Source organism: Tiliqua scincoides, chromosome 1 (genome assembly GCF_035046505.1).
Source record: "Tiliqua scincoides isolate rTilSci1 chromosome 1, rTilSci1.hap2, whole genome shotgun sequence".
NCBI lineage: Eukaryota > Metazoa > Chordata > Lepidosauria > Squamata > Scincidae > Tiliqua > Tiliqua scincoides.
Window position 1 is genome coordinate 126,395,906 of NC_089821.1, and position 23,434 is coordinate 126,419,339.

At 42.9% G+C, this 23,434-nt stretch overlaps 1 protein-coding gene and 1 long non-coding RNA gene across 2 annotated transcripts in view; one reads left to right on the plus strand and one right to left on the minus strand.

The window, feature by feature from the left end:
• LOC136648991 (uncharacterized) overlaps positions 1–23,434 on the minus strand; it is a 101,866-nt gene that overhangs the window by 59,161 nt on the left and 19,271 nt on the right. The gene's annotated exons all lie outside the window — the stretch shown is intronic.
• The window catches only part of PTH2R (parathyroid hormone 2 receptor), a 68,151-nt gene that overhangs the window by 39,285 nt on the left and 5,432 nt on the right, over positions 1–23,434 (plus strand). Inside the window, exons 8-9 of the mRNA XM_066625268.1 lie at positions 12,530–12,590; positions 19,290–19,356. Coding sequence (XP_066481365.1) covers positions 12,530–12,590; positions 19,290–19,356 — 128 coding nt within the window. The remainder of the gene's footprint in view (positions 1–12,529; positions 12,591–19,289; positions 19,357–23,434) is intronic.

The following is a 23,434-nucleotide window of genomic DNA, read 5'->3' on the forward strand; positions in this document are numbered from 1 at the left end:
TTGTGTGCTCCGAGGCATCTGGTGGGCCACTGTGAGATACAGGAAGCTGGACTAGGTTAGGGCCTTTGGCCTGATCCAGCAGGCCTCTTTTTACATTCTTAGTGTGTGTGTGGGGGGGGGGGGGTGCGTGCTAGGAATTCCTGTCAGAATCCTCAGCCAGCTACAATTCCCACCACATTTTATGGGAAGCTGCTGCTTGTTATAAAATTTGTTTGCTGTGTGGACAAATTCATCAGTATGTCTTTGGCCAGCAGTTCCCAATATATCCAGGGCTGTGTTCTGGGTTCCGCTACCCCTGCATACAGTATTATAGAACCTGCCTAACATGAAACCTCAAATCTATGGAGTATGTCATGGTTGACATCTAACAACATCTATTTTTTGCTTTCCAGTTTGGGAAATCACACCATGGCACATCTTGAGAATTCCCTGAGTTTGGAAATCTTTGTAAACAATGAAAAAAGATTGCCTCTGCTCTGCTGTAGCCGCTCTTTGGCTTGATTCCCACTGAGGTGGAGGCCCTCTTTGGGCTGCAGCTAAGGGCTTAAGCGGTGGTTCCCAAACGTTTTCCAGTGACAGCTCCCTTGACCTGCTGGCTCCCCATTAGGGCTACAATTCTATACATCGTATAGGGTGGCAGGTTTTTTGTGAGGATTCCATAGCTCTGTGGGGAGCCACAGCTTACAGTTTAGGAACCACTGGCTTACATGGTGGAATGCTCCGTCATTCTCATGCACCAGTGGTTCTCACACATTTAGCACTGGGACCCACTTTTTAGAATGAGAATCTGTCAGGACCCACCGGAAGTGATGTCATGACAGGAAGTGACATCATCAAGCAAGCACATTTTAACAATCCTAGGCTGCAATCCTACCCAAACCTATCCAGGAGTAAGTCCCATTTACTATCATTGTTAACAGAATATACATAGTAGCTTGTTAAAAGTACAGGTCTGTAACATTTCCCCAAATGCAATCACATACTGTGGTAGCATCAAGTCTAATATATTAAAAATAAAATATTGAAATGAATGGGGACCCACCTGAAATTGGCTGGCGACCCACCTAGTGGGCCCGACCCACAGTTTGAGAATCACTGTCGTACACATTTCTGCTGCACTTCTTCATGTGTAGGAGGAATGTGCAGGATAAAATGCGTGTGGGCACTGTGACAAAATGCAGTGTGTCAGAGGAAATGTTGGGTTGGAACCCTTCTTTCTGATGCTGAGTTTTCAATGTGCAAGGAATCGGTGGGGTGTATGCGTGTGGGGAGGAGCATTCTATCATGTAATCCCTTACCTGCAGCATAAATAGTACCATAAGGTATTAAGTAAAGTTTTACCCTGCTTTACCCTGTTTCATAAAAAAAAGTCCTCAACACAGCTTACGAACTGACTGGTGAAATAGCACAGTAATAAAACAGTACATTAATAAAACTATACAGTTGATAAATATTCTTATTAACAAGAATATTATTAGTAATACAGTTCAGACATGACTATGTAGACATGGGGGGTATCCTCAGGTGAAAACTCTTGCTTCTGTTGCTTCATAGTATAGCCTGTTTCTGAAGTAAAGCAGTTTGTGCCTTGCACCAATGGGAAGTATTTCCATGGTTATTTAGATGTTGGCCTCTGCCTCTCTCGCTTCGATGCAGTCATTCTTAGTTACTTTCTTAGAGCTGTCTAGCTAATGAAATGCTTGAGACAAGACACACCCACTCACAGTCTCTGTGCTAGTGCTGTTGCTTCTAAGGTGAGGGAGGTTTCAGTGTGCACCATAAATCATCACTGATGTACACTGACAGCTCCTATCGCAGCTAATGCAATTATACCACTGTAGGGCAGGAGCAGGGAGGTTGATTAATGTCTCTTCAAGAGAAACTGAATCTAACACATGTGAAAACTTTTTTAAAAAAATCAAATGATTCTTAGATGTGAGAGCTGATTAGCCTTGTAATGATGTGGATGTACATCAGAATTACTGAACCGTTGAAAACCCCATACCCATCTGTGAAGACCAAAAGGAAGAGGGAGAATATATTCATTCCAGCAATATATCTAATATTTCCCATCTTGATTTCCCAAAAATGCAGAGAAGGTTTAATCATTTCATTCACTTACGAACACAGTTCATAACACACTTATGAACTCAGGACGCAGTCCTCTCCAACTTTCCAGCACCAGTGCAGCGACAAATGCAGCCCTCAGGTAAGGGATCAAATGTACCCATACCTTGAGGAGGTCTCTGTGAGTGCCTCCCCACCACAGGATGCAATGCACACCCTATTGGCACAGTTGCACCAGAACTGAACAACTGGATAGGATAGGTTCCACAGTCACTTAAGAACACAATGTGGTGTCTGGGAGACTAGACTTTGTTAAGCCAATGACTAGCTAATAGTCTAAAGAGACAGTTTAATATTTCATTAGTAAGATATAGAAGGATTTAATGACAGGAGATATTCTCTTGATAGCTGGGAATCCCTCTGGACTGGAGCATCAGAATTTAGGAAGGTCACACCATCCAGTTAATTGGAGGGGACAGAAAAATAGTTTGTGGCCAGTGTACAGGTTGAACTGAGATACAGAGAGGGTTGGAACTGTGAATTCACTGACAGTAAAGTTCTTTGGGATGCAAATCTGATATAAGGTTAGAGAATTTGCTAACTATTGTAGAAGTATCTAATTGCGCCCGCTTATTTTATAGATATGCAGAATAGCGTGTGTGCACACGAACACATATATAGTGTATATATAATATATATATAGTGTGTATGTAATATACTGTTTAACAACCTTCCGATTAACAATGGACCGCATATACAACGGGGGTCAAAGCACAATAAAGAGGCTCTTAATGAGGCAGTCAGTCTCCTATAGCCTGCAGCAGAGTGTCTGTTTACATAACAAAGAGGCTGTTAATGCAAAGAAGAGGCAATCTACCTCCAGTAGCCTGTCCAGCCAGGGACAGAGAGTCTGGCAGGGAGTGTCTGTTTACACAACAAAGGCACTAGATTGGGCTGAATGTTCACTTAACAACCTACATGTAGCAACAGGGATCAGAGAACATTGTTAAGTGGTGCACACCTGTGTGTGTGTGTGTGTGTGTGTGTGTGTGTGTGTGTGTGTGTGTAATTTCTAAACAAAACAAGAACTACAAGGACTCCACAAATCTTCAGCACTTTCTCATCCAAAGCAAATTGAACTCTGTAACTGTACCTGACAGTATGAAGCTGCCTTATACTAAATCAGATCATTGCCTCCTTAGTCCACTCTTTAGACTGGCAGAGACTTTTCAGGTCCTCTGGAAGGCTTCTATCTAGTTCTGCTGCCAAAGCTCTTTTGTTACTGGAGATCTTAAGGACTGAACTGTTTACATGTCAGCTTCTGCTCTACCACTAAGCTGTTTTGTTTGTTTATAAGCTGTTTTGAATGTTCATAAGGAAAGGAAGTTTTCCTCTTGCCCACCTCTTCTTCATCTTTATTAGTCTATCTAAACATTTCAGTGTTTCGTTACTTCTGATAGCTTCACAGAGTGTTCACTAATGCTTTTTTAGTGAATATCAACTGGAGACAAATTTTTGAAAAGGAATATGATAGAGACAGTTGCTCATAGTGTCTACTCGTTTCCTTTTGTCTCATGACTTTTGGGGGGGGGGAATAGAATGTGAGGGTTTTTGAAGTTCTTCAAAAATCTGCAGATCCTATTTGACCAAGACAATAGAAGGACAGAAAAAAAAATGTATGAATGATAGTTGTATCATGGTCACTGTCACCTCTACGATAAACAGTTTCCTGCCTCTAGTATTTTATTCCTTTCAGCCTGAGCCTAAAACCTGGTGGGTCTGGATGGCTTTAGACTGTCATTGCACATGTTCAGGAAGAAGTCCTGAAACTGGCTTGTTTTTTTGTCGCCGTCTTCTTTTATCACTTAGTTGACCTGTCTAGCTGATAGTGCAAATACACCTAAACCTCAGCTACAAATACACCTAAACCACTGGAAAACTATATTCAAAGCATTGGAAGCATAGTTCTCTTTTGCTTTCAGCCTACCAACACACATTTACAAATGCATAAAATATATTTATAGCACACTCATATGCATGGCTTTTCAGATTTTTGATTCAATGGGACTTACTCCCAGATAAGTACGTGTAGGATTGCAACTGTAATCAAATTCTAATGTACCATGGTGACATCCTGAGTGTACCACTTGCACAATGTGTGATAGCACAAAACTCTTTTCCCACTCCATCCTCTCCACTGAAACTCTCTGAGCCCCCCTCCCAAAAATTGGTCAGAGTTCGGCAGGGCTTTTGGCAGCAGAATAGGATGCTGCAGTGTGGGGAAGCAGGAGTATGTAGGAGGAGGGGAGAGAGAACCAGAAATTGTGAGGGGAACTGCTGTGAAAACACCACTCTGCTTGCTGTACCCAGTTATTTCCCCTTGCGCCGTACTGCATCCCGTGGTGTTGCAGAAGTTCCCCTGACTTTCAGCAATGACTTTAAGGGATTAGGAGAAGTTAGTCAAGAGGAGAGGGCAGGAAATGCTGTCTGCTGGCATGTGTTGTGCCTGAAGATGCCACCCATGGTTTGATAACTGTATTATTTTGTGATCCTAGTACTTTGCTTGAAAGTTAATCATATTGATTTCAGTAGGACATGCCTCCTAGAAGAGTGTTCAGGGTCAGACTATTCATCTGGTGGTATAGTGTCTGTTTTAGAGAAGGCTTCATAGAAATGTAGAACATCTGCTACTGGTATTAAACCATCCCAAAGGAGATCATAAAAATCAAAGGTTGTCATTTTGTAGTTCTTAGGTTAGACCTCTAAACGGACTGAATAAAGATTTAACAAAGCCTCACACATGAGGGAAAATGCATTTAAAATTTGTCATTGGCAGTAGCTGACTATTGAAATTGATCTCTGTTCAGAGACAGCTGCTAGCAATATTGGTAAACCTGGGAGGATTTTTAAATTTATTTTGGTAATGTGTAAAAGAATATTGGAAACTATTTGAATATTGGAAACTATCTGAATATTGGAAACTGTGGTATTTTCATCCAATTACTGGTTACGAAATCCTTATGGATCCAGTAAATGCATTATTACTTTCACTCAGTGGTACATGCATGGATTTGGAAACTATATTAATGAATTCATTAACAGTAGATAAGATGAGATTTGTTCATTACTGGATGAAGTCAGATGGACTTTATAGAATATTGTTAGGGCTAGGCGATGAGCAAAGCCTGCAGAGGAAGATAAAGTGCAGCGAAATGCTGGCACCCGAAGTGACCCAAGATAGCGAATGGAATGAAAACATGAGCCAGGCAGATGTCCACCACCAAGCTGTATTTACATATATACAAACAGCAACCAGTTGCACAGCAGCGAAACAGCAATCACGGTTCTTTAGTAACTCCTACACAGATTCACGCTCTTCCAAAACTCCTCACAACAACCCACGAGGTAGGCTGTAGCAGCCTCCCCTTTATACTTCCTCTGACCAATCAGGTAAAGGATGACCTCATCCCCATGACCTCACCCTCTTGTGACAGCATTACCTCATCCTCCCAGGATGCCCCAGCCCCTTTCCCATTGACTTGCATTGGGGCTGCAAAGTCACTGTGACTCCGCACATTTACCCAGTCACTATTGGTCAGTCCAGGGTCACATGGTATACCTTTCCTTTGCCTTACTTTGGCCTTGGGCTTACATCTAGATACAGGCCACAGGTTTTCAGGCCTTGCCATAATCAGGCAGCAAATTTCCTCAGGCTGTGCCTCAATACCCCGACACCCCTCCAAATTGCCTAATCTATTTACCTTAACCAATTTTACGCCTCCAAATTTCTGTCTGAGCTTGCTTACAATCTTGCATACCAAGTTCATACATTAACATTTCATGTTTCAATGCACTCAGTGGCTTTGTCATAATGTCTGCCACGTTCTCCTCTGTTGGGCAGTATTGTAGTTTGATCCTGTTCTCTTTAACTGCCTCGTTCACATTGCAAGTACTTAATGTCTACATCAGGGGTCTCCAAAATTTTTGGCCAGAGGGCCGCATCAAATATCAAAAATAACTTGAGGGCTGGAAAAAAAATTTAAATATAAAATTTATTTAAATAAATTAGAGATGGAACTTAGATGAGTGAATAAATGAATGAATGGGCTCATTCACTCAGCCTCTCTGGCCCTTGAACACCCTCCAGACACAACCACAGCATAGTTCCAGTCATGTTTGGCTAAGTGGGCCAGAGGCTTTCAGGGGACAAGAGGCTGGCCGCGGGCTGGATAGAGGCTTGCCGCGGGCTGCATCTGGCCCACGGGCCGGGGTTTGGAGACCCCTGGTCTACATGCTTGCTTCTGCTTTTGACTCTATCAGAGGTTGCCATTTGTAGGCATGTCTCATTGTTCTCATGCAGTACAACAGGACTTGTACACTCTAGTCCTAGGTCTTTCAGTAAATGTGTGTAGCACACCCAGTTCTGTGCACAACAGTGACAGTGCACCAAATTCAGCTTCAGCTGTAGACAGAGAGATAGAGGATTGTTTTATCCATTGATCTCCATCCTATGAGGGTGTTTGCATATTTCACCACCAACCCTGATGTGGATTTCCTACGCTCCACATCACTTGCCCAGTCAGCATCCACGTATGCCACTAGCTCTTGTGGACCTGAAGGCTGTATGGTGAGGCACTGATCTATGGTCCCCTTTAAGTACCTGAGGATCCTCTTTACTGCAAGCCAGTGCCACTGCATGGGGTTTTGCACGTATCTGCTCAAAACATGAACAGCGTGCGCAATGTCTGGCCTAGACCATTGCGCAAGGTACATTAAACTCCCAATGGCAGATTGGTACACCTCTGCTCAGTGGCACTTTGGAGGAAATCAGTTGCCATTGGAGTCTTGACACTTTTGGAATCTTGCATATTGAACTTAACTCGCATATTGAACTTAACTTAAGTGTACAACAACTGTTCAATTTTCCCTTTTTGACTCAGTTTATACCCATGGTCTGGCAATTTCTTAATGACCGCTTCCAAGTAGCTCTGGATCTCTCCCAGATCCTTGAGCTTAAATTTCTTGGACAGGGCTTTGATGACCCGCTCAATCAGATCCTCTCTCTGAGCAATTATGCAGAGGTCATTGACAAAAGTGAGGAGAATGACCTGGTCTCCTCCCGTGCCCTTAGTGTACACACATGGGTCTGCTCTTGTAGCTTTAAATCTCAGCTCTATTATGGCTGCGTCTAGGCATTGGTTCCAGTTTCTGCTGGATTGGTGCAGACCATAAATCCAGTGGTTAAGTCTGCAAACTGTTGGCACTTTGCTCTCAAAGTCGGGTAGCCACGTAAATGGTCTCTTTTAACATAGCGTTCAAATACACAGTAGAAATGTCAAAATGTTTGACTTTGTAATTTCTGGCTGCAGCCCAGGCTAAGCAGAGCCTAATGCACTCTGCCTTGAAGGTGGGGGCAAAGGTTTCATCATAGTGCTCTATTTTAACTAAGAGAAGCCTTTCACAACTAGCGAAGGACCTCCTCACCCCCTTTTTTCTTCAGTTTAAAGACCCATTTAGAGCCCACTATGTTTTGCCCTTCTGGCAACTTAACCCTTGTGAACACCTGGTTCTCCTCCATGGCTCTCATTTCCTCCTCCATTGCTTTCATCCACATTTTCCTCTGAAACTCTGGGAGCATCTGGACTTCTTGCCAGCTCAAGGGCCCAGTGTAAACATTACACACTGTCACATCTCTGGGCAAAATTGCTCCGGAGGCTGCCCAAGGTTGCCACCTTCTGGGCTGCACAGCCTCAGTTTTAGGCACTTGAGGGGTTAACTCCCCTCCTTCCCTTGGAGACTCCTCCATCTTGTCTGGCTGAGTGGCCTTATCAACCTGAGCTTCAGGTCGCCTAGTCAACTGCTCACTGATCATTGGTGAATGAAACTGTCAGCCTTTACTCTCTCTCCCAGTTCTGCTCACTGAAGGCAGCTGATCTGGAGAACGTTATTTTCTTGTTCTCATCTGACACTAAGGGCTTACTTCTGAGTAAAATAAATTTTCAAATTAAAACATCATTTTCAAACATCTCTAGATATAGGAAACAGCTATAATTACAAATACATATTATGTGTTGCAATTTATATATTAGAAACTTGGGAAGAACATACAGTGAAAAATGTGTTTATTCAGGAATGGACTATTCACAATATTTTCGAATGGTAATTGATGTTAGGCACTTTTTATCTGGTTTGACAGCACTGTATCTTTCCTTTTAAAGGACAACTTTCCCTTTTTATTCATACCTAATCCGTTCCTGAAAACAGCCCTTATATTGAAAACCTGGATAGTGAGCACAATTATTACTTTCGTTTCAATAGGAAAAATTCTAACTTATTCTAGAGCCAGTTCATCCCCAAATCACTCTAAATGGCTAAAAATGAAATAAATTGTGTGGCATGATAATATAGAATAAATAACGTTTAATATACCGTGTTTCCCCGAAAATAAGATCTACCCCAAAAATAAGACCTAGTGTGTTTTTTTGAGAATTGCTGAAATATAAGACCTAACCCGAAAATAAGACTTAGTTGTGATCTCCGCCTGAGAGGCGCCTCCACTTCTCAGCTTACTTCTAAGTAGACGGGATGTGCAGTGAGTGCACGCAGTGCGGGAGGGCACCCAACTGCTCTTAGTCATGGGGGGAAATGCAAACGCTGCAGCCTGCATCCCTCCGCCCAGGCTGGGAGCAGCAGGGAGGCTCCCACCACCGCCCTGCCAACCCACATACAAGGAAATTGCGCCCGCCTCTGCCCGCAGCCCGGCTGGAGGAGCACGACTCGCTCTCCTCACCCGCAGCCTCCTCGCTGACTGACTGACACGCTTGCTTGTCCAGGTGCGGAGCAGCCGACAGGCACTCGGCCCTTCTCCACCCTCCCCCTCTGTGTCCTTCCCTGTGGAGGTACCGGCAGGGCCGTTCTCCTCAGCACGCTGAGCAGCAGCTTCAAGCTGCAACACTGGCCATGCTTTCCTGGGAGTAAGTCCCACTGACTATAATGGGGCTTACTGCTGAGTAGACACGCTTAGGCTCGGAGGGGAGCAGCAGGTTCAGGAGTAAGCCCCAGGAAATAAGATATGACCTACCCCAAAAATAAGACCTAGTGTGTTTTTTTTGAGCCAAAAAAAATATAAGACAGTGTCTTATTTTTGGGGAAACATGGTAGCATTGTACATCATCGAAGTGTTAAAGTCAAGGATGAAAAGGAACAGACTAGTGCAGTGGTTCCCAAACTATGAGTCGTGGCTCCCCGGGGAGCTATGGAATTGTCATGAAAAATCCACTGCCCTGTACAACATATAGGATTGTAGCCCTAATGGGGAGCTGCGGACAATGGTCCAATAGGTCAAGGGAGCCACCAGTTGAAAAAGTTGGGAGTCACAGGATTAGTGAATGAATGAAACAGAAACCAGGATTTATTAGCTTTGCAAAAGGAACCCCCCCCCCCCAAACAAACATACTGAAATGCAAGGTTCTTACATCACCCAAAACAGAAGAGGTACCTTTTCCCATGTACACGTTCTTCTCATTTGAGAACATCTGTGAGACATATATCTAGCCACCCATGCCGATGCCAGATACATATCTAATGGGCATTTTCAAGCCCCTTTTATACAAAAGGATTCTAATGTCAGGGAGAACTGTGAATGACGCAACTCCTTGAGATGTGGCCTCATCCAGCCATATGATTTTGGCCCGGTGCCCAGAGCATCTCAAGATATAACTGCAAGGAGGGAGGCATCATTACTAATAGGTACTACAGCTCAAGAAGTATGCCTCAGCAATTGTACCCAGAGATTAACCCAAAGAATAGACCAGGAAGACCTTGTGCAGAAGACTAACTCCTTGAAATGCAGAAGTATTCCTCAGGGCCCAATCCTATTCAGTTTTTCAGATGCAAGGCAGCCCTGTAGTAAAGGAATACATGTTCCCTTACCCTAAGCTCGGTTCAGTTTCAATTTATTTGCTTAAAACCATAGGTCGTCGCAGTACATTAAAAGAAGAACAACAACAAAATATATAACAATGACCAATAAAAACACTCATCCTTAAGATTTATGGAGTTTCGCACGGATCTTTTTTGCGACTTTGGCAAACTTTGCTACTTGATAAGTGATAGTAACATCTGTACCCGCAAGCAAACTACATAGCTGAGCAGGCAAGGGTCTATCATGCAATAATCTAAGTATACCAGCAAGAAATTGATTCCTAGGATGTTCATACATGGGACAATTAAATAAATAGTGAAAGATATCATCAATAACCCCTAGTCCACATAGACAAACTCTTTGATAAAAAGGGGTATTATTATATTTCCCCTCCAACCAGGCCGATGGCATACATTGAAAGCGAAGAGCCGTAAATGCTTTTCGTAACGGAGCAGCAGTTAAATTTATAAAATAATTTTCCAAACCAAAAGATGTTTTATAAACATGAAACCAAAATGCAGATGACATTTGGGGAATAATACATAAATCCATCCTCTTAGAATAAAGGCTAATTTTTTCTTTGAGCAACTTCTTGATTTCATTAGTAATAAGAGAAGGAAGGGACTCTACATTGAGTCCATATTCATCCATTATAGGTCTAACCAAATTTGCCCAAGACTCTTGTGCAGGATTTTGAAGTTGTTCTAAAAAACATTTCTTTGGAAGGCGGAAATCATTCATGGAGTTCAATTTTAACCAGTACCTAATGAGTGCAATATGACAGCTAGCTTCAATTGAAATCAATCCCACCTCAGCTCTTAAATATACAATTGGCGTTGCATGGGGAACAGATAAAAGAGATCGTATAAAAAAATTCTGGGCCAATTCCAAAATAGGGGACTTTGTGTATCCCCAGACCTCAGCCCCATAGGTTATTTGAGGAATTATTTTTTTGGCAAACACCTCAACAGCTGGAGCAACTAAACTTCCCCCATGAACTCTAGTAAATTGAAGTAAAGATTGAGTAGAATGAGTTGCTTTCAAATTAGCTGCATTAAAATGGTACTTCCATGAGAGTTGAGCACTAAAATGGAGACCAAGATAACTAAAAACACCAAGCTGTTCTATAGGTTTTCCATCAAGGTTCCATCTATGAGTTTTTCTGTTCCTCCCAAAAACTACAACTTTATTTTTGGCATAATTAATAGCCAAATATTCTCTTGTGCAAAACTGATTCAATTTGAGCAAAAGCCTCCGCATACCCACCAGAGTGGTAGAAATCATTGCAATATCATCAGCATATAAAAGAGTTGATAGCTTAACATCCCAAATTGAAGGTGGAAAAAAATCTGGGCCACTCAATTCCTTCACAGTATCATTAATATAAAAATTAAAAAGAAAGGGAGCCAACAGGCATCCCTGCCGAACTCCTCTGTCTACAGGAATTGCCTCAGAAAGCAACCCATTCGCCCCTAATCTGACTCTAAGACTGGTGTTTGAATGAAGCATCTGGATTAAAAACAACAATCTTCTATCAATATTAGTCACAGCCAATTTTTGCCACAAATGGTCTCTATTAATAAGATCAAAGGCCATGCTAAAATCCACAAAAGTGACATAAATCTTCTTTTTACCCAACTGGGAGTACTTTTGAATCAAATGATGGAGTACAAAGCATTGGTCTATAGTGGATTTCCCCTTTTGAAACCCAGCCTGTTCTTCTGCAATTATTGAATTCTCAGCGGCCCAATGCTCTAGTTTACTCAATAAATATTTAGAATACAATTTAGAAATTATACTAAGAAGACTAATAGGCCTAAAATTCTTTGGTTTAAATTATCACCTTTTTTCATCCTTCCCTGAGTGGGATCCAGTCACCTTGGATGAAGTAAAAAATCTGATCATTTCCCTGCCAAATAACAAAGCGCCAGGGAGGATATGCTTCCCGGTGAATTGTTTAAGTCTAACATTAATTGGTGGAGCGCAGTTCTTGCTAAGTTGTTTTCTTATATAAATCAGTCTGGGAAAATACCACAGGGGTGGCAAGTTAGTGTTATTGTCCCTATCCATAAAAAAGGCTCTAAGGCCTTACCCTAAGCAGGTCTCTGTGATTGCCCTTCCACTGCAGAATACACAACTGCATCAGTGCTGGAAAGTGGGATATCAGTATGTTAATACAGAGAGCTGAGTAACTGTTGCTGTTTAGGTGGAACAATAGACTTCCTGTTCTGATCCTGAACTACCAGTGATTGGCCTACCTCCTTTCTTCTCCCCACCTAAGTTTGTGCTATTCAGGTGGCTGGCACTCTAAACTCTAAAATGTGAAGTCTGGCAGTGCCCCAAGTTTTATAGTCATTTCTGTTATTGACCTTTTAGAAGTTTTGCTTTTGTTGTCTCCTTTTATCTTTCATTCTTGTGCCTGCCTTTTCCAGACGCTTTTGAAAAGAAAGGGATGTTAGATTACTGTTTTGTTCCTTGAGGGCAATCTTCAGCTTTCCCCCTGATTTTTTTCTTCTTCTTTTCTTTTCATATCTACAGGTTTCCCAGCAATCTTTGTAGTGGCCTGGGCAGTGGTCCGAGCAACAGTGGCCGATGCAAGGTAAGGAACAACAGTGAACATTTACTTGATCTTTCCTTTTAATAGAGGGGCATCTGGAGTGCTGTCATTATGAGAAAATTCTGTGTCTATTTTGTCATCTCACTGACATAACAAAGAAGGTAGCTATTTCGTTTGATCTGAGAGAGTTACTGGAAAAATGTGCCAGTGTTTTCTAGCTTAGGTTGGGGTGGGGGGTTCATCCCTATTATATTCACAGAATCATTCCACCTGACTTCAGAGTAGTCCCTCCCTGTTAACCTATGAGGACCTTGTTGATCTTGCCTGCTGGACCATCCCTCATTGCCTCAGTGCTGTTTTGAAGAGGGAGGGGTTATGTAATACCTGCCTCTTCCTCCTCCACACAGTACAGCTGACCTGGGCTGTTGTTTCTCCTGACTGCAGAGGCAGACCCTTCTGCTTTCCATTCAGTTACTATAACCTGCGGTGCTTCCAGCTACTCTGCAATCTGCGATGAGCCAAGTGATCCAGCTCCCACCCTTACGTCAAGGATAAATGGAAAGCGAAGTGATATGCATCCCTTCAGTGTGCATGCATAGAGTGGACAGGTGCATGCATGCATGGATGGATGGATGCATACATACAGAATATTTGCATACTGCCTTTCTCTGTTTTTACGCAGCATTCAAGGTGGTTTAAATAAGCAGGGTAAGCCACCATTTTTTCCCAATATGTTCTGTGGAAAGACTCACAGAACCCTCAGTCACCAGATGTAGCCCTCTTGGTGTAGTTATCTCTTCTGGCTGGCTGCCATCAAGCTTCAAAGGCAACCACAAATCATGCAGACAGGTCCTCAAGGCTGTTCTCCGTTCTTTGCTGGCTGACCTTCTGACACACTTTCCTTTTTTCCCACTGCGGTGATCAACAACTCAGCAGCGACAATGTCCTGCCGCAATGGGTAACAGCAGCTTATCCATGTCCATTTCCCATCCTGAATGAGACCATGGTTGCTCCTTCTTAGCTCTTCAGGCAGTAGAGCAGCTTACCCATCAGACCACACCTCCTGTAGACAACATAAATTTCCTGACTGTTCTACTGCACATTCTTAGCAAGGGCCCCTCCCACTTAGTATCCTTCCCTTTTTCTCGCATGGGGTATGTCTCGATTAATCATAGGAGAAAAAATGAGAAGGAAACAGGTTATGAGCTTGCCTGGCATTAATAATAGTCTTCACAATTACTGTAACCCAAAGGTGAATTGGGAGGAATAAATTTAACCTTAGACTGTAACCTTAAATAAACAGCTATTAATTAGACAACTGGGCTTTACCAGGCTGTCTAACGTTCTTAATGATACCAGCAATCTGACTTGATCCTAAGTGAATAGCACTAAGCCGTTACCGATGAGTGGACGTGACAGGCTCCACTTTCACCTTCATTATGTGGTGGAAAGAATGGACGCCTTTCCTCACTTTCATCTGTGTGCTAATTGCGAGATTTGAACTAAATGTCACTTGCTCAACACTGTTCCAAGCTCTCAGATGGCTCTGAAGCTTAACGTCTCCATGAGCCACCGGACTCAACATTCGCTGTCAGTGCTATTGGCCATAGATCTGTTTGCTGCCCAGAAGGAAAGGCCATCCCTGCAAAGGCCGAGTAACATATGGCGCCTAAGAGAAAAGGGTGCTTTTGTAGAGCAAAGCTGGTGTCATAAAAAGTCCATTTTATTATGTTAGAAATGTAGTGGCATTGATGGAATTCTAGGCCCAGCTCAGTGTTAATGCCCTCAAGTGGCTTGGATCTAGCATACCTCAGAGAGCACTTTCTTCAAGCGAAGGGTTATTATTAACATATTATTAACAGTATTTATATACCACTTTTCAACTAAAAGTTCACAAAGCGGTTTACAGAGAAAAATCAAATAACTAAATGGCTCCCTGTCCCAAAAAGGCTCACAATCTAAAAAGATGCAAATGAATGCCAGCAGACAGCCACTAGAACAGACAGCGCTGGGGTGAGGTGGGCCAGTTACTCTCCCCCTGCTAAAAAAAGGAGCACCCACAGAGTTGGAACAGGTGAGCTTGAAATGTATGATTCTGTAATTCCAAATCATTTGGTGAAGTTTTGCTTCCCATCCTTGACACCTTGACAAGGTTCAGAGCAGGCCCTTTCTTTTGTGCATCTACTTATGGAATGTGTTTACCCAGGAGATTAGACTTGCCTCTTCTTTTAAATAGCTTTGCTCTATGTAAGTCCTGGTGAAAACTATTGGACCCATGATACACATGAAACTTAAAGCAGCAGTCACACTGACTTGCTGTTTTTCTTTAGTCTATACCAGGGGTACCCAAACCCCGGCCCGGGGGCCACTTGCGGCCCTCAGGGGCTCTCAATCAGGCCCTCTGGGAGCCTCCAGTCTCTAATGAGCCTCTGGCCCTCCAGAGACTTGTTGGAGCCAGTGCTGGCCCAACGCAACTGCTGTCAGCAAGAGGACAACTGTTTGACTTCTCACCTGAGCTGTGGGATAAGGGCTCCCTCCACTACTTACTGTTTCACATCTGTGATGTGCTGTTTCACGTCTGTGATGCAGCAGTGGCAGCGAAGGAAAGACTGGCCTTGCTTTGTGCAAGGCCTTTCATCAGCCTTGAGCTACCGCAAGACCTTCATTCATTCATATAACTTCCATCTCTAATATATTCATTTATGTAAATTTATTCAAATTTTAAATTGTAAATTAATTCTTTTTCCCCTGGCCCCTGACACAGTGTCAGAGAGATGATGTGGCTCTCCTGCCAAAATGTTTGGACACCCATGGTCTATACAGTAATCAGATCAGGGGCCCCTGGGACAATTAGAGCAAATTTGCCCCCAATCCTGCCACAGTCCTGATCTGCAGTGACCCAAGCTCCTTGCTGCTTGCCAAGGGGAAAATGAGAGCTTTCTTCTCAGGGTAAATTGCTGGGTTGCTCTTTGCCCATGTATTGGAATTGTGGGAGAGTTCCTCTCCCCTCCCTCCACTACTGTGGTCTGAATCCATGGGAGCACCAATCTATTATCGACTGAAGACAGACAGCCAAATCCTATCCTCCCCCACTCTGCTGGTGCAGCCATACTTAAAAGGGGCATGCTGTATCTAGCAGAGGGGAGGGGAAGATCAGGAGGCTTTGGAGGTGTCAGAGAATTTAATCCCCTTACACCTCTGTAAGCCTCCCACTCCAGAATGGATCTCTTTAGATCTCCACCTGCGATGTAGCTGGCACAGGTCCAAGTAGAGAAAGGGGGCAAAGAGTTTGCTGATGGAGGGAATAGAACCTGGTACGTGACATCACCGCCAAGGTCCATCCCCTCCTGAACCCTCCCCTTCCCCTGTTTTTCCCCCTCCCTGATGCCCATTACACCCCCACCATCTTAACTGACTCAGTGGGTTGTCTGGCATCCTCTGACACAGACAGGAAGTCTCCAGGTTTTCCGTAGGCACTCCTGCAGTGTGCTACTCTGTGCATTGCCAAAGCGCCCTTTATGGCTGCCTTACAGCAGTCAGCGCCAATGGAATATGTGTTGCACTGGCAGCTGGGCTCAATAGAATTGGGCTATCAGGGTTAATAAATGTTTTGATAGCATATGTCGTTTGGCCAAGGCTGAACTACACAAGAGATAGCTGAGATTGCAGGTTTTTGTTTATGCTGCTGTATTTGATTTTGGATGGCTGATTTGTAGCTTGCTTGATTGAATTTTACTTGTGACAGATTCCAATATTTGTTTTTTGTATACCACTTTGAAAAAAAACCCCCAAAGATTTCATAAATAAATGAAGAAATGCAACTACCCAGGCCTTGTCTTTTCGTTTGCCAGGTTAGCTCTACAAATAGACAGAACTTTCCAACTTCTTACCAAGGCAGCATCCCTGGGATATGTTTCTTGCTTATCTTAGTCAAAACAAAAAACAAAACCTTTGTGTGTCTCTGTGGTATTCTTTCAGTCTTTTATGGTGAGTAGCAATTATACCTGAAACCAAAGTCCTGCTCCAGGATACGGGTTTTTCTGCTGTTCTGAGCCCAGGGAAAACTCCAGCATTTCAATATGAAATCCCTAGGCTTCCCATGCTTTACAAGGCTATTTTATATTGAGGAGTTACTGATGTCCATATGCCTCTTTCGATTCCCTAGGGCCCTTTAAGGGTTAAAAGCCTGCTGTTGCAACCAGCTTTGTTATATTTCCGCTGCTTGGTAGAAGCTTCTGAAGAACACTGCTTATCCTACTTTTACACCTTAATTGTGGGCGCATCTTCTAAGCTTTGCTAGTTCACACTTCTGTGTTTGGTCAGAAAGGAGCGTTGCAGTTGCCAAATCATGTCCTGTTTCTATGGACTTTTTCAAAGAGAGGTTATGCTGTGCAGGGCAAAGAATGGGCTCCCATAACGAGGCAAGGGGACTTACCAGGTCCTGAAAGTAAAGTAATGATAGTTGTTCACTTGGCAGCTTCAGTGTAACAGGGGGAAAGCTGTTATACATACCGTTCTAAAACACCACTTCAAATGGAATGCAAGGGGGCAGTTTGTCTTAGGGAATGGGGAGGGAGGGAGTGCTGAGCCCTTTGTATGTCAGTTGTTTCCCCCCCTGAAACTCTCTCTCCCTGTGCTGCTTTTACCTCTGACAGTTCCAGCCCCCTGTTTGTAAGAAAATCATAGGTCTGAAATGCTGTAATGGTAAAGGTGGGTGGGATGTTGCTTCGACAAAGTGATAAGCTAGAAAAGCTGACCGCTCCCTTCCCTCCCATCCCTTCCTAAAGCTGTTAAATGTGACTGAAACATGATGCATAATTGATCCTTACAGAGATTTATGTTTCAAGTATGAAACTCAGGAGGTACAAAGAATGAATTTGAATAGGTCTGGATTGTGGGAGCTTCTACTGAAGTACACTAAACAGTCAGCCCCAGGTGTTCAAATGTTTTCCCTTTGTAGAGAAAATGTCTCTGTCAAATTATTTATTTAGAAAGACTGTCATTTGCTAGCTGGCCATACAAAATAAAGTATTTCCTTTATGCACTGTAGTGACCTCTAAGGGAATGGGATACTAAGCCCTATAGAAAGAAACGTGTTTCATCAAAATCAATGGGTCTCAGTCACGTTATTTTTTTATTTAACATTTCTGTCTGTAAAATACTCAAGGCCGCTAATAGAACAAACAGGAATAAAAATTGGCATTTTGACTCGGATTACAATTATGTTTAACCTCAAATTTCTGATTCTCTCAAACAGCAGATGATATGGGCTAAGCTGCTCCCAACAGTGGCATAGCTAATGATCGTGTAGCCCCGTGCCAAGCTCAAAATGTTGCCCCGGAAGTGATGTCACAACAGGAAGTGACATCACACCAGGGCTTTAAAATAAGTGAAAATTGGGAGGAACCCACCTCCTCCCTCTAGCAGCTCGACACTCACTTGCTCTGCTGCCTCCCCTCAGTCAGTGGCATAGCTTAGGCATCTATCTGCTACCTGGAGTCAAAGAAGATTTGTAGCTCCCCAGACAAAATCAAATTTAATTAAGGGGCATACTTTTAATTTATTCACTTATCAGAGACACTGTGCTGGGGTGAAGAGGGATGGTTATTCTCCCCTTGCTAAATATAAGAGGGGCATCACTTGAAAAAGTGCCTTTTTACCCAGTTAGCAGGGGTAAATGTAATATGATACATGGAAATGAGAGCTGACTCATATTAACACTTTATTGGTTTCATGCTGTATCATGATAACATGTCATTGCAACATGTCAATAACATAACAACATGTAATTGCCTCTCAGAACAATCAGTTTCATAGGTCAGTTTTGAATTAAGAAAATCCACATTTTGTTCCATAAGGCAGTTGTGTTTTCATTTTATGGTTAATTGGCCATAACGTTTTATAGAATACAGATATTCCAATGCAGTTTGTTTCATTGCTTTCAGCATAAAATTACCTTTCCAATGATATAGAACATGATGGTATTATTCATACATGCCAAGATTTTCACAATTTTGGTCACTCAAGCTTTTGTCAAGCTCAGCTTGTAGCCCTCCTAAAGCTTGATGCCCAGTGCAACTGCTACCCACTGCACCCCCTTTAGCTATGCCACTGTGTGACTGAATATTCCTCTGTATTAAAAAAAAACAACACCTAACCTGCAAGAGAGCCAGCTCTGCCCCTGACATACTAGTTTTCTCCGTGCAGTGAATTTCTTTTTTATATGGAGGTGCATTCAGTAGTGCAGCCCCCCTTCCCCAACTGCAGTCTGAAGTGGTTCTTTGCTTCTTACTGAGAAACAACAAGAGAACAGGGCTTTTGCATTCATAATCTTTGGGTCTTAAATGATTTGCCTGGAATTACAATGTAAAATTTTTAGAATGGGCTATGTCAGGATGCCAGATGCAAGGGAGGATACCAGGATGCAGGTCTCTTGTTATCTGGTGTGCTCCCTGGGGAATTTGGTGGGCTGCTGTGAGATACAGGAAGATGGACTAGTTGGGCCTATGGCCTGATCCAGCGGGGCTGTTCTTATGTTCTTATACCATGAGGATGGCAATTTCCATTTTGGTGTGCATTTGCTGTAGCTCCTAGGAATCTGCATAGTGAAGTATCTTCAAAATATTTTTAAAAGATGGAAACTGCACACTCCAAAATGAATCTGACCCATCCCAGACACAGAAAGGATTCAGTATGCCAGCTGTGCTGTGTTTATACAGAAAATATGTCTTGATTTCACAGATGCTGGGAACTCAGCGCTGGAGATATCAAATGGATTTATCAAGCTCCAATTTTAGCAGCAATTTTGGTAAGTTTCATACATATAACATTGAGTAAATACCTTGATATTTTGCTGTAGAGGCTGCCGCTTCTGCCTTCAGAGCATTGATCAGCCTGGCCATGAATGGAGGGAGATGAAAGGAATACTAATTTTTTTTCCTACGGGTTCCGATGTTGCAAGGTCCAAATAAGCAAGACTCAGTAGTCAAGGGTGATCGTTTGCAAGCTTTTATTTCGTTGCTAGCAACAGGCATCTCATGGAACTCCTGTCCAAAGCATTGAGAGCGAGTATCAATCTTAACCAGACCCTTTATAACATTTTGGGTCCTTTGTTTGAAGATTTGAACTTCCCATTGGCTGAAGTTTGACATCATAGATGGGGCTAACTCTTAATAGGTTGTAGATAGCCTTAGAGACACTTGATAGGTGAGCTTCAAGTTACAGGTTTCCAAATAAGGTAAAATTAAACCATTAAACATTTTGAATGCAAAGTTTTCAAGAACCACTAGAGTGTGCTATAACCTTATTTTATTCAGGACTGACCTGGCATTGACCATTTGGCAGAACTTCAGACCCATTTCTTGGCATACATTCCCTTCAGACTCTTGGGATGGCCTTACTTGAGCCACCTGTCTTATCTTTCCTGCATTCCTTCTCCTGTTCTCAGCAAAACACTGTGGGGCTCTCTACCAACCTCTGTTAAGCAAGGTCCTTTAAACTACCCTTTAACAGTTACTCTGATCCCAAACCTCCACTGCCTTGTGGCTACATCCAGTTATGGAAAAGGCTTCAGGAGTCAACCTCAAGGCAAAATCTGGAGCCGGAGTCCCTGAGGCAGTTCATGGCTGAACACAGTCACGTTCTGGCAACTCCTGCGACGCCGCTGGAACCAACCGTATTGGCCTCTGCCTTTCCATTGGACCATTTCAGCGACGTGGAGAGGGGGGATTTGCTGCATGGGTAACAGCCTATCCTCCATACCTACTTTACCCAGGCTTTGTGCACTGGAGAGGACACTCTGTTCTAGAGCCACCATTCAGAGCGTGATACCATAGTCTTCCGAGACTGAAGGATAACAACAGCAACAGTTACTCTATGCCTTAATTCTATTTGACTATTGTGACTAGTTACCTATTAAGGGTATAATGGTGTATATCTTTGCTAGAAGTGACCTCTTCCCTTTAGTGGCTGGCTAAGGCTTCAGCCAGCTTCTTGTAATTTTTCATATATTTTAACATAAAACAAGCCAAACTTTCACTGCATCACACTTTCTTTTTAAGAAATTCTTCTCCCATTTACCTTCAAACAAGTTGCATTACATGTCAGGCAAACTGCTTTTTCCCTGCACCAGCCCCCTTTAACATTCAATTTTCATCTCAGTTACAATTCAAACAAAGGCTTTCTCAAGAATGTTCTTGCTTATCTAATTAAATGTATTCTTTTTCTAAATTTGTCTCTGCAGGTGTCTGTGTTCAGCTAGCTAAACCTATATTAGCCTGCCAACTGATAATAATAATTTTCTTACTACAATGTTGCATATATGTGTTTTTCTTAGCTTGTGATATTTTGGCTGGCCGTATACTTCTGCCAAGAAGGAGTTTATCTATCTTTGAGATACACCTCCCTTTTCCAAATTCTAAAAAGAATCAATGCAAGACTTTGAGGCCCCAAGGTCTCAGCTAGCACAACAGCTTTCTAAGCAGCTTTTATGTGAGACTAACTTTTTAGATGGAAATAGCTTTCACTATTCTATGTGCCTTTATGCATTAGCAGTGTGGCTTTTAAGCTTTTAAGCATTTGCTGCAATGGCATATTACCCTGGTTATTCTGTCACCTTCCATCACCATTGCAGGATACTTTCATGAAATAGTATTTCATGCCAGTTGCGTTACAACTTAATGAGAAATATTTTCTGCAAACAGCTGTTTTGGATGGTGAGGGGTAAAGATTTTCAGGAGAAAATTATTTTGCCCTTCCTATATGCCGTGGAATGCTCCACCAGCTCTTTTCTAAGACAGAAGAGGCATCTCTACTTTTAAGCACACCACTTGAGCAAGTCCAATTTGACCTTGAGACAAGGTGCATCTACAGAGAAGGAGCACTAAAAATTAGCTCTAAGGAGTCGATGAAAGTTTTATCGGTATAATGAAAGCAAATCACACAGTGTCGTTGTGTTTTTTGAGGAAAGCCAAATGCTATGTTTTTAGAACCTAAAAGTTTGTGTAGAAACCTTAATTGTGTTAAGTGGGCTTTTCCATTTAGTTTAAAGAAAATGGAGAAACAGGCAGCAGTGGAGAGACAAATTATCCTATTACACCTGCAGCTTAATTTCTAAAAGAGAAGACCTCAAGCCTGGCTGGAAGTTTGGCCATCCATTCCAGATGCCTTGCACTTTAGTTCTAACAACTCAAATCTGATATAAGCATGTTTACTCAGAAATTCTATCCACTTCAGTGGGGCTTCTTTTCTAGAAAGGATTGTAGCCGAGGTGTATAGGAACAGGCTGAAGTTCTTAAATGGTATAGAAAAAGGTACAGGGGCAATCTATTTATCAACAGATTTTTTATCTTCTGATTTGTCTCAGCAAATGGGGTGGGGGAAACTGAAAGTTTCACACACCTTTGTCTCCTTTGCCCTGGCTCCAGGCAGCCCAAAACACTGCAGAAAGGCTCCACCTCACCCAGGCAGGGAAATAGTTCTGGAGACATGGAAGAGGTTCCCCTTGCAAAGGAACAGTAACACTCCTGGAGCCCCTGAGGCAGCAGAGAGGCTGAAGAGGGGAAGGGGCACAGAAAACCTCTGTAGCCAGAGCATGTGCAGCAAGGTGGAGCTCTCTCTCTCTCTCTCTCTCTCTCTCTCTCTCACACACACACACACACACACTGGGGCAGGTGTGGTAGCAACAGAGGGGATTGCTTTAAAAACCCCAGGGAGTGTTTCCCAATTCCCCCCCTTCAGACTGAGATGCTGCAGGCTCTCCATGCTCCAGCCTACAGAAACAAAACAGCCCAGCAAACAAGTTTTCCCAGCAAGCAAAGCATGAGATTCAGGCTACAATCCGACCCACACTTTCCTGGGAGTAAGCCCCATTGACTACAATGGGTAGAAATGCCCATTGAGTAGAATGCCCATTTCTGAGTAGAAATGTGTAGGACTGGACTCTTAAAAGCTCAGCATCCCACCTGTGAGAGATGCAGGGACAGCTGGCAACAGGGAGGGCTGAGTACAGAGCGGAGGAGGGGGAGGCGAAGGAGCCGAGGGAAGGGGATTGATAACAGCTGCCTTAGTTTCCTTCCAGCCCCAAGTGTCAGGCTGCAGCTTATTTGCATAAGTCTATGGAATTTAGCACAACGCGTTTTTTCTTAATCGAGGTCACAGAACTCACGCGAATAAATAGGCTCCACCTGTACTCTGCATTTGCTCAGAGGCATGCTTCTTATGTTTCAGGACTTAGTTATATAGCACAAATTAAGCCCTGATCAGTGCTATAGTATTGTACTTTTTAGATAGTGTCAAATTTATTTATGTACTTTTTGCTAAAATGATTTGCTTTTCTCATAAAGAATATAATATATGTTTTGGTGCATTATGTTTAACACACAAAACAATTTGTCTATTCTGAGCCTGCCTTCTCTCATGGCACTCTTTGCCCCTTTAAGTTTCCGCACTTCCTCACCCAGTACTGTAATCTTGCAGACGTATTGTTTGCAAGGAATATCTGAGATCTGCTCTGGGACACAACAGGATGGGGCTCTTTTTACCCTTCTCCTTCCTGAGGAAGAGAGCTTGCTTCAAGCTACAGACATTCCTTGCAAGCAGAAATGTTGCATGGAGGAGAAAAGCAGCCACTGTTGTTTTCCTCCCCATTTCCTGCAGAAGTGCTGTGTGTCTGGCTCTCACTTGGCACCTCTCCTTCTGCCCCCTTGGAAGTGAGCTTTGCTTTTTTCTGCACAGCTTCATCCCTGTGCAGAGAAGGGGGTGCTGCCAAAGAACAGAATTTATTTGTTGCTTTATTTCTCTTGTTCTTTGTGGATCCAAAAATGGCATTTTTACCTCAAGATCTTTTTTCTTTTCAGCATCTTAAAATATTTCAAGGCTGACTTGCA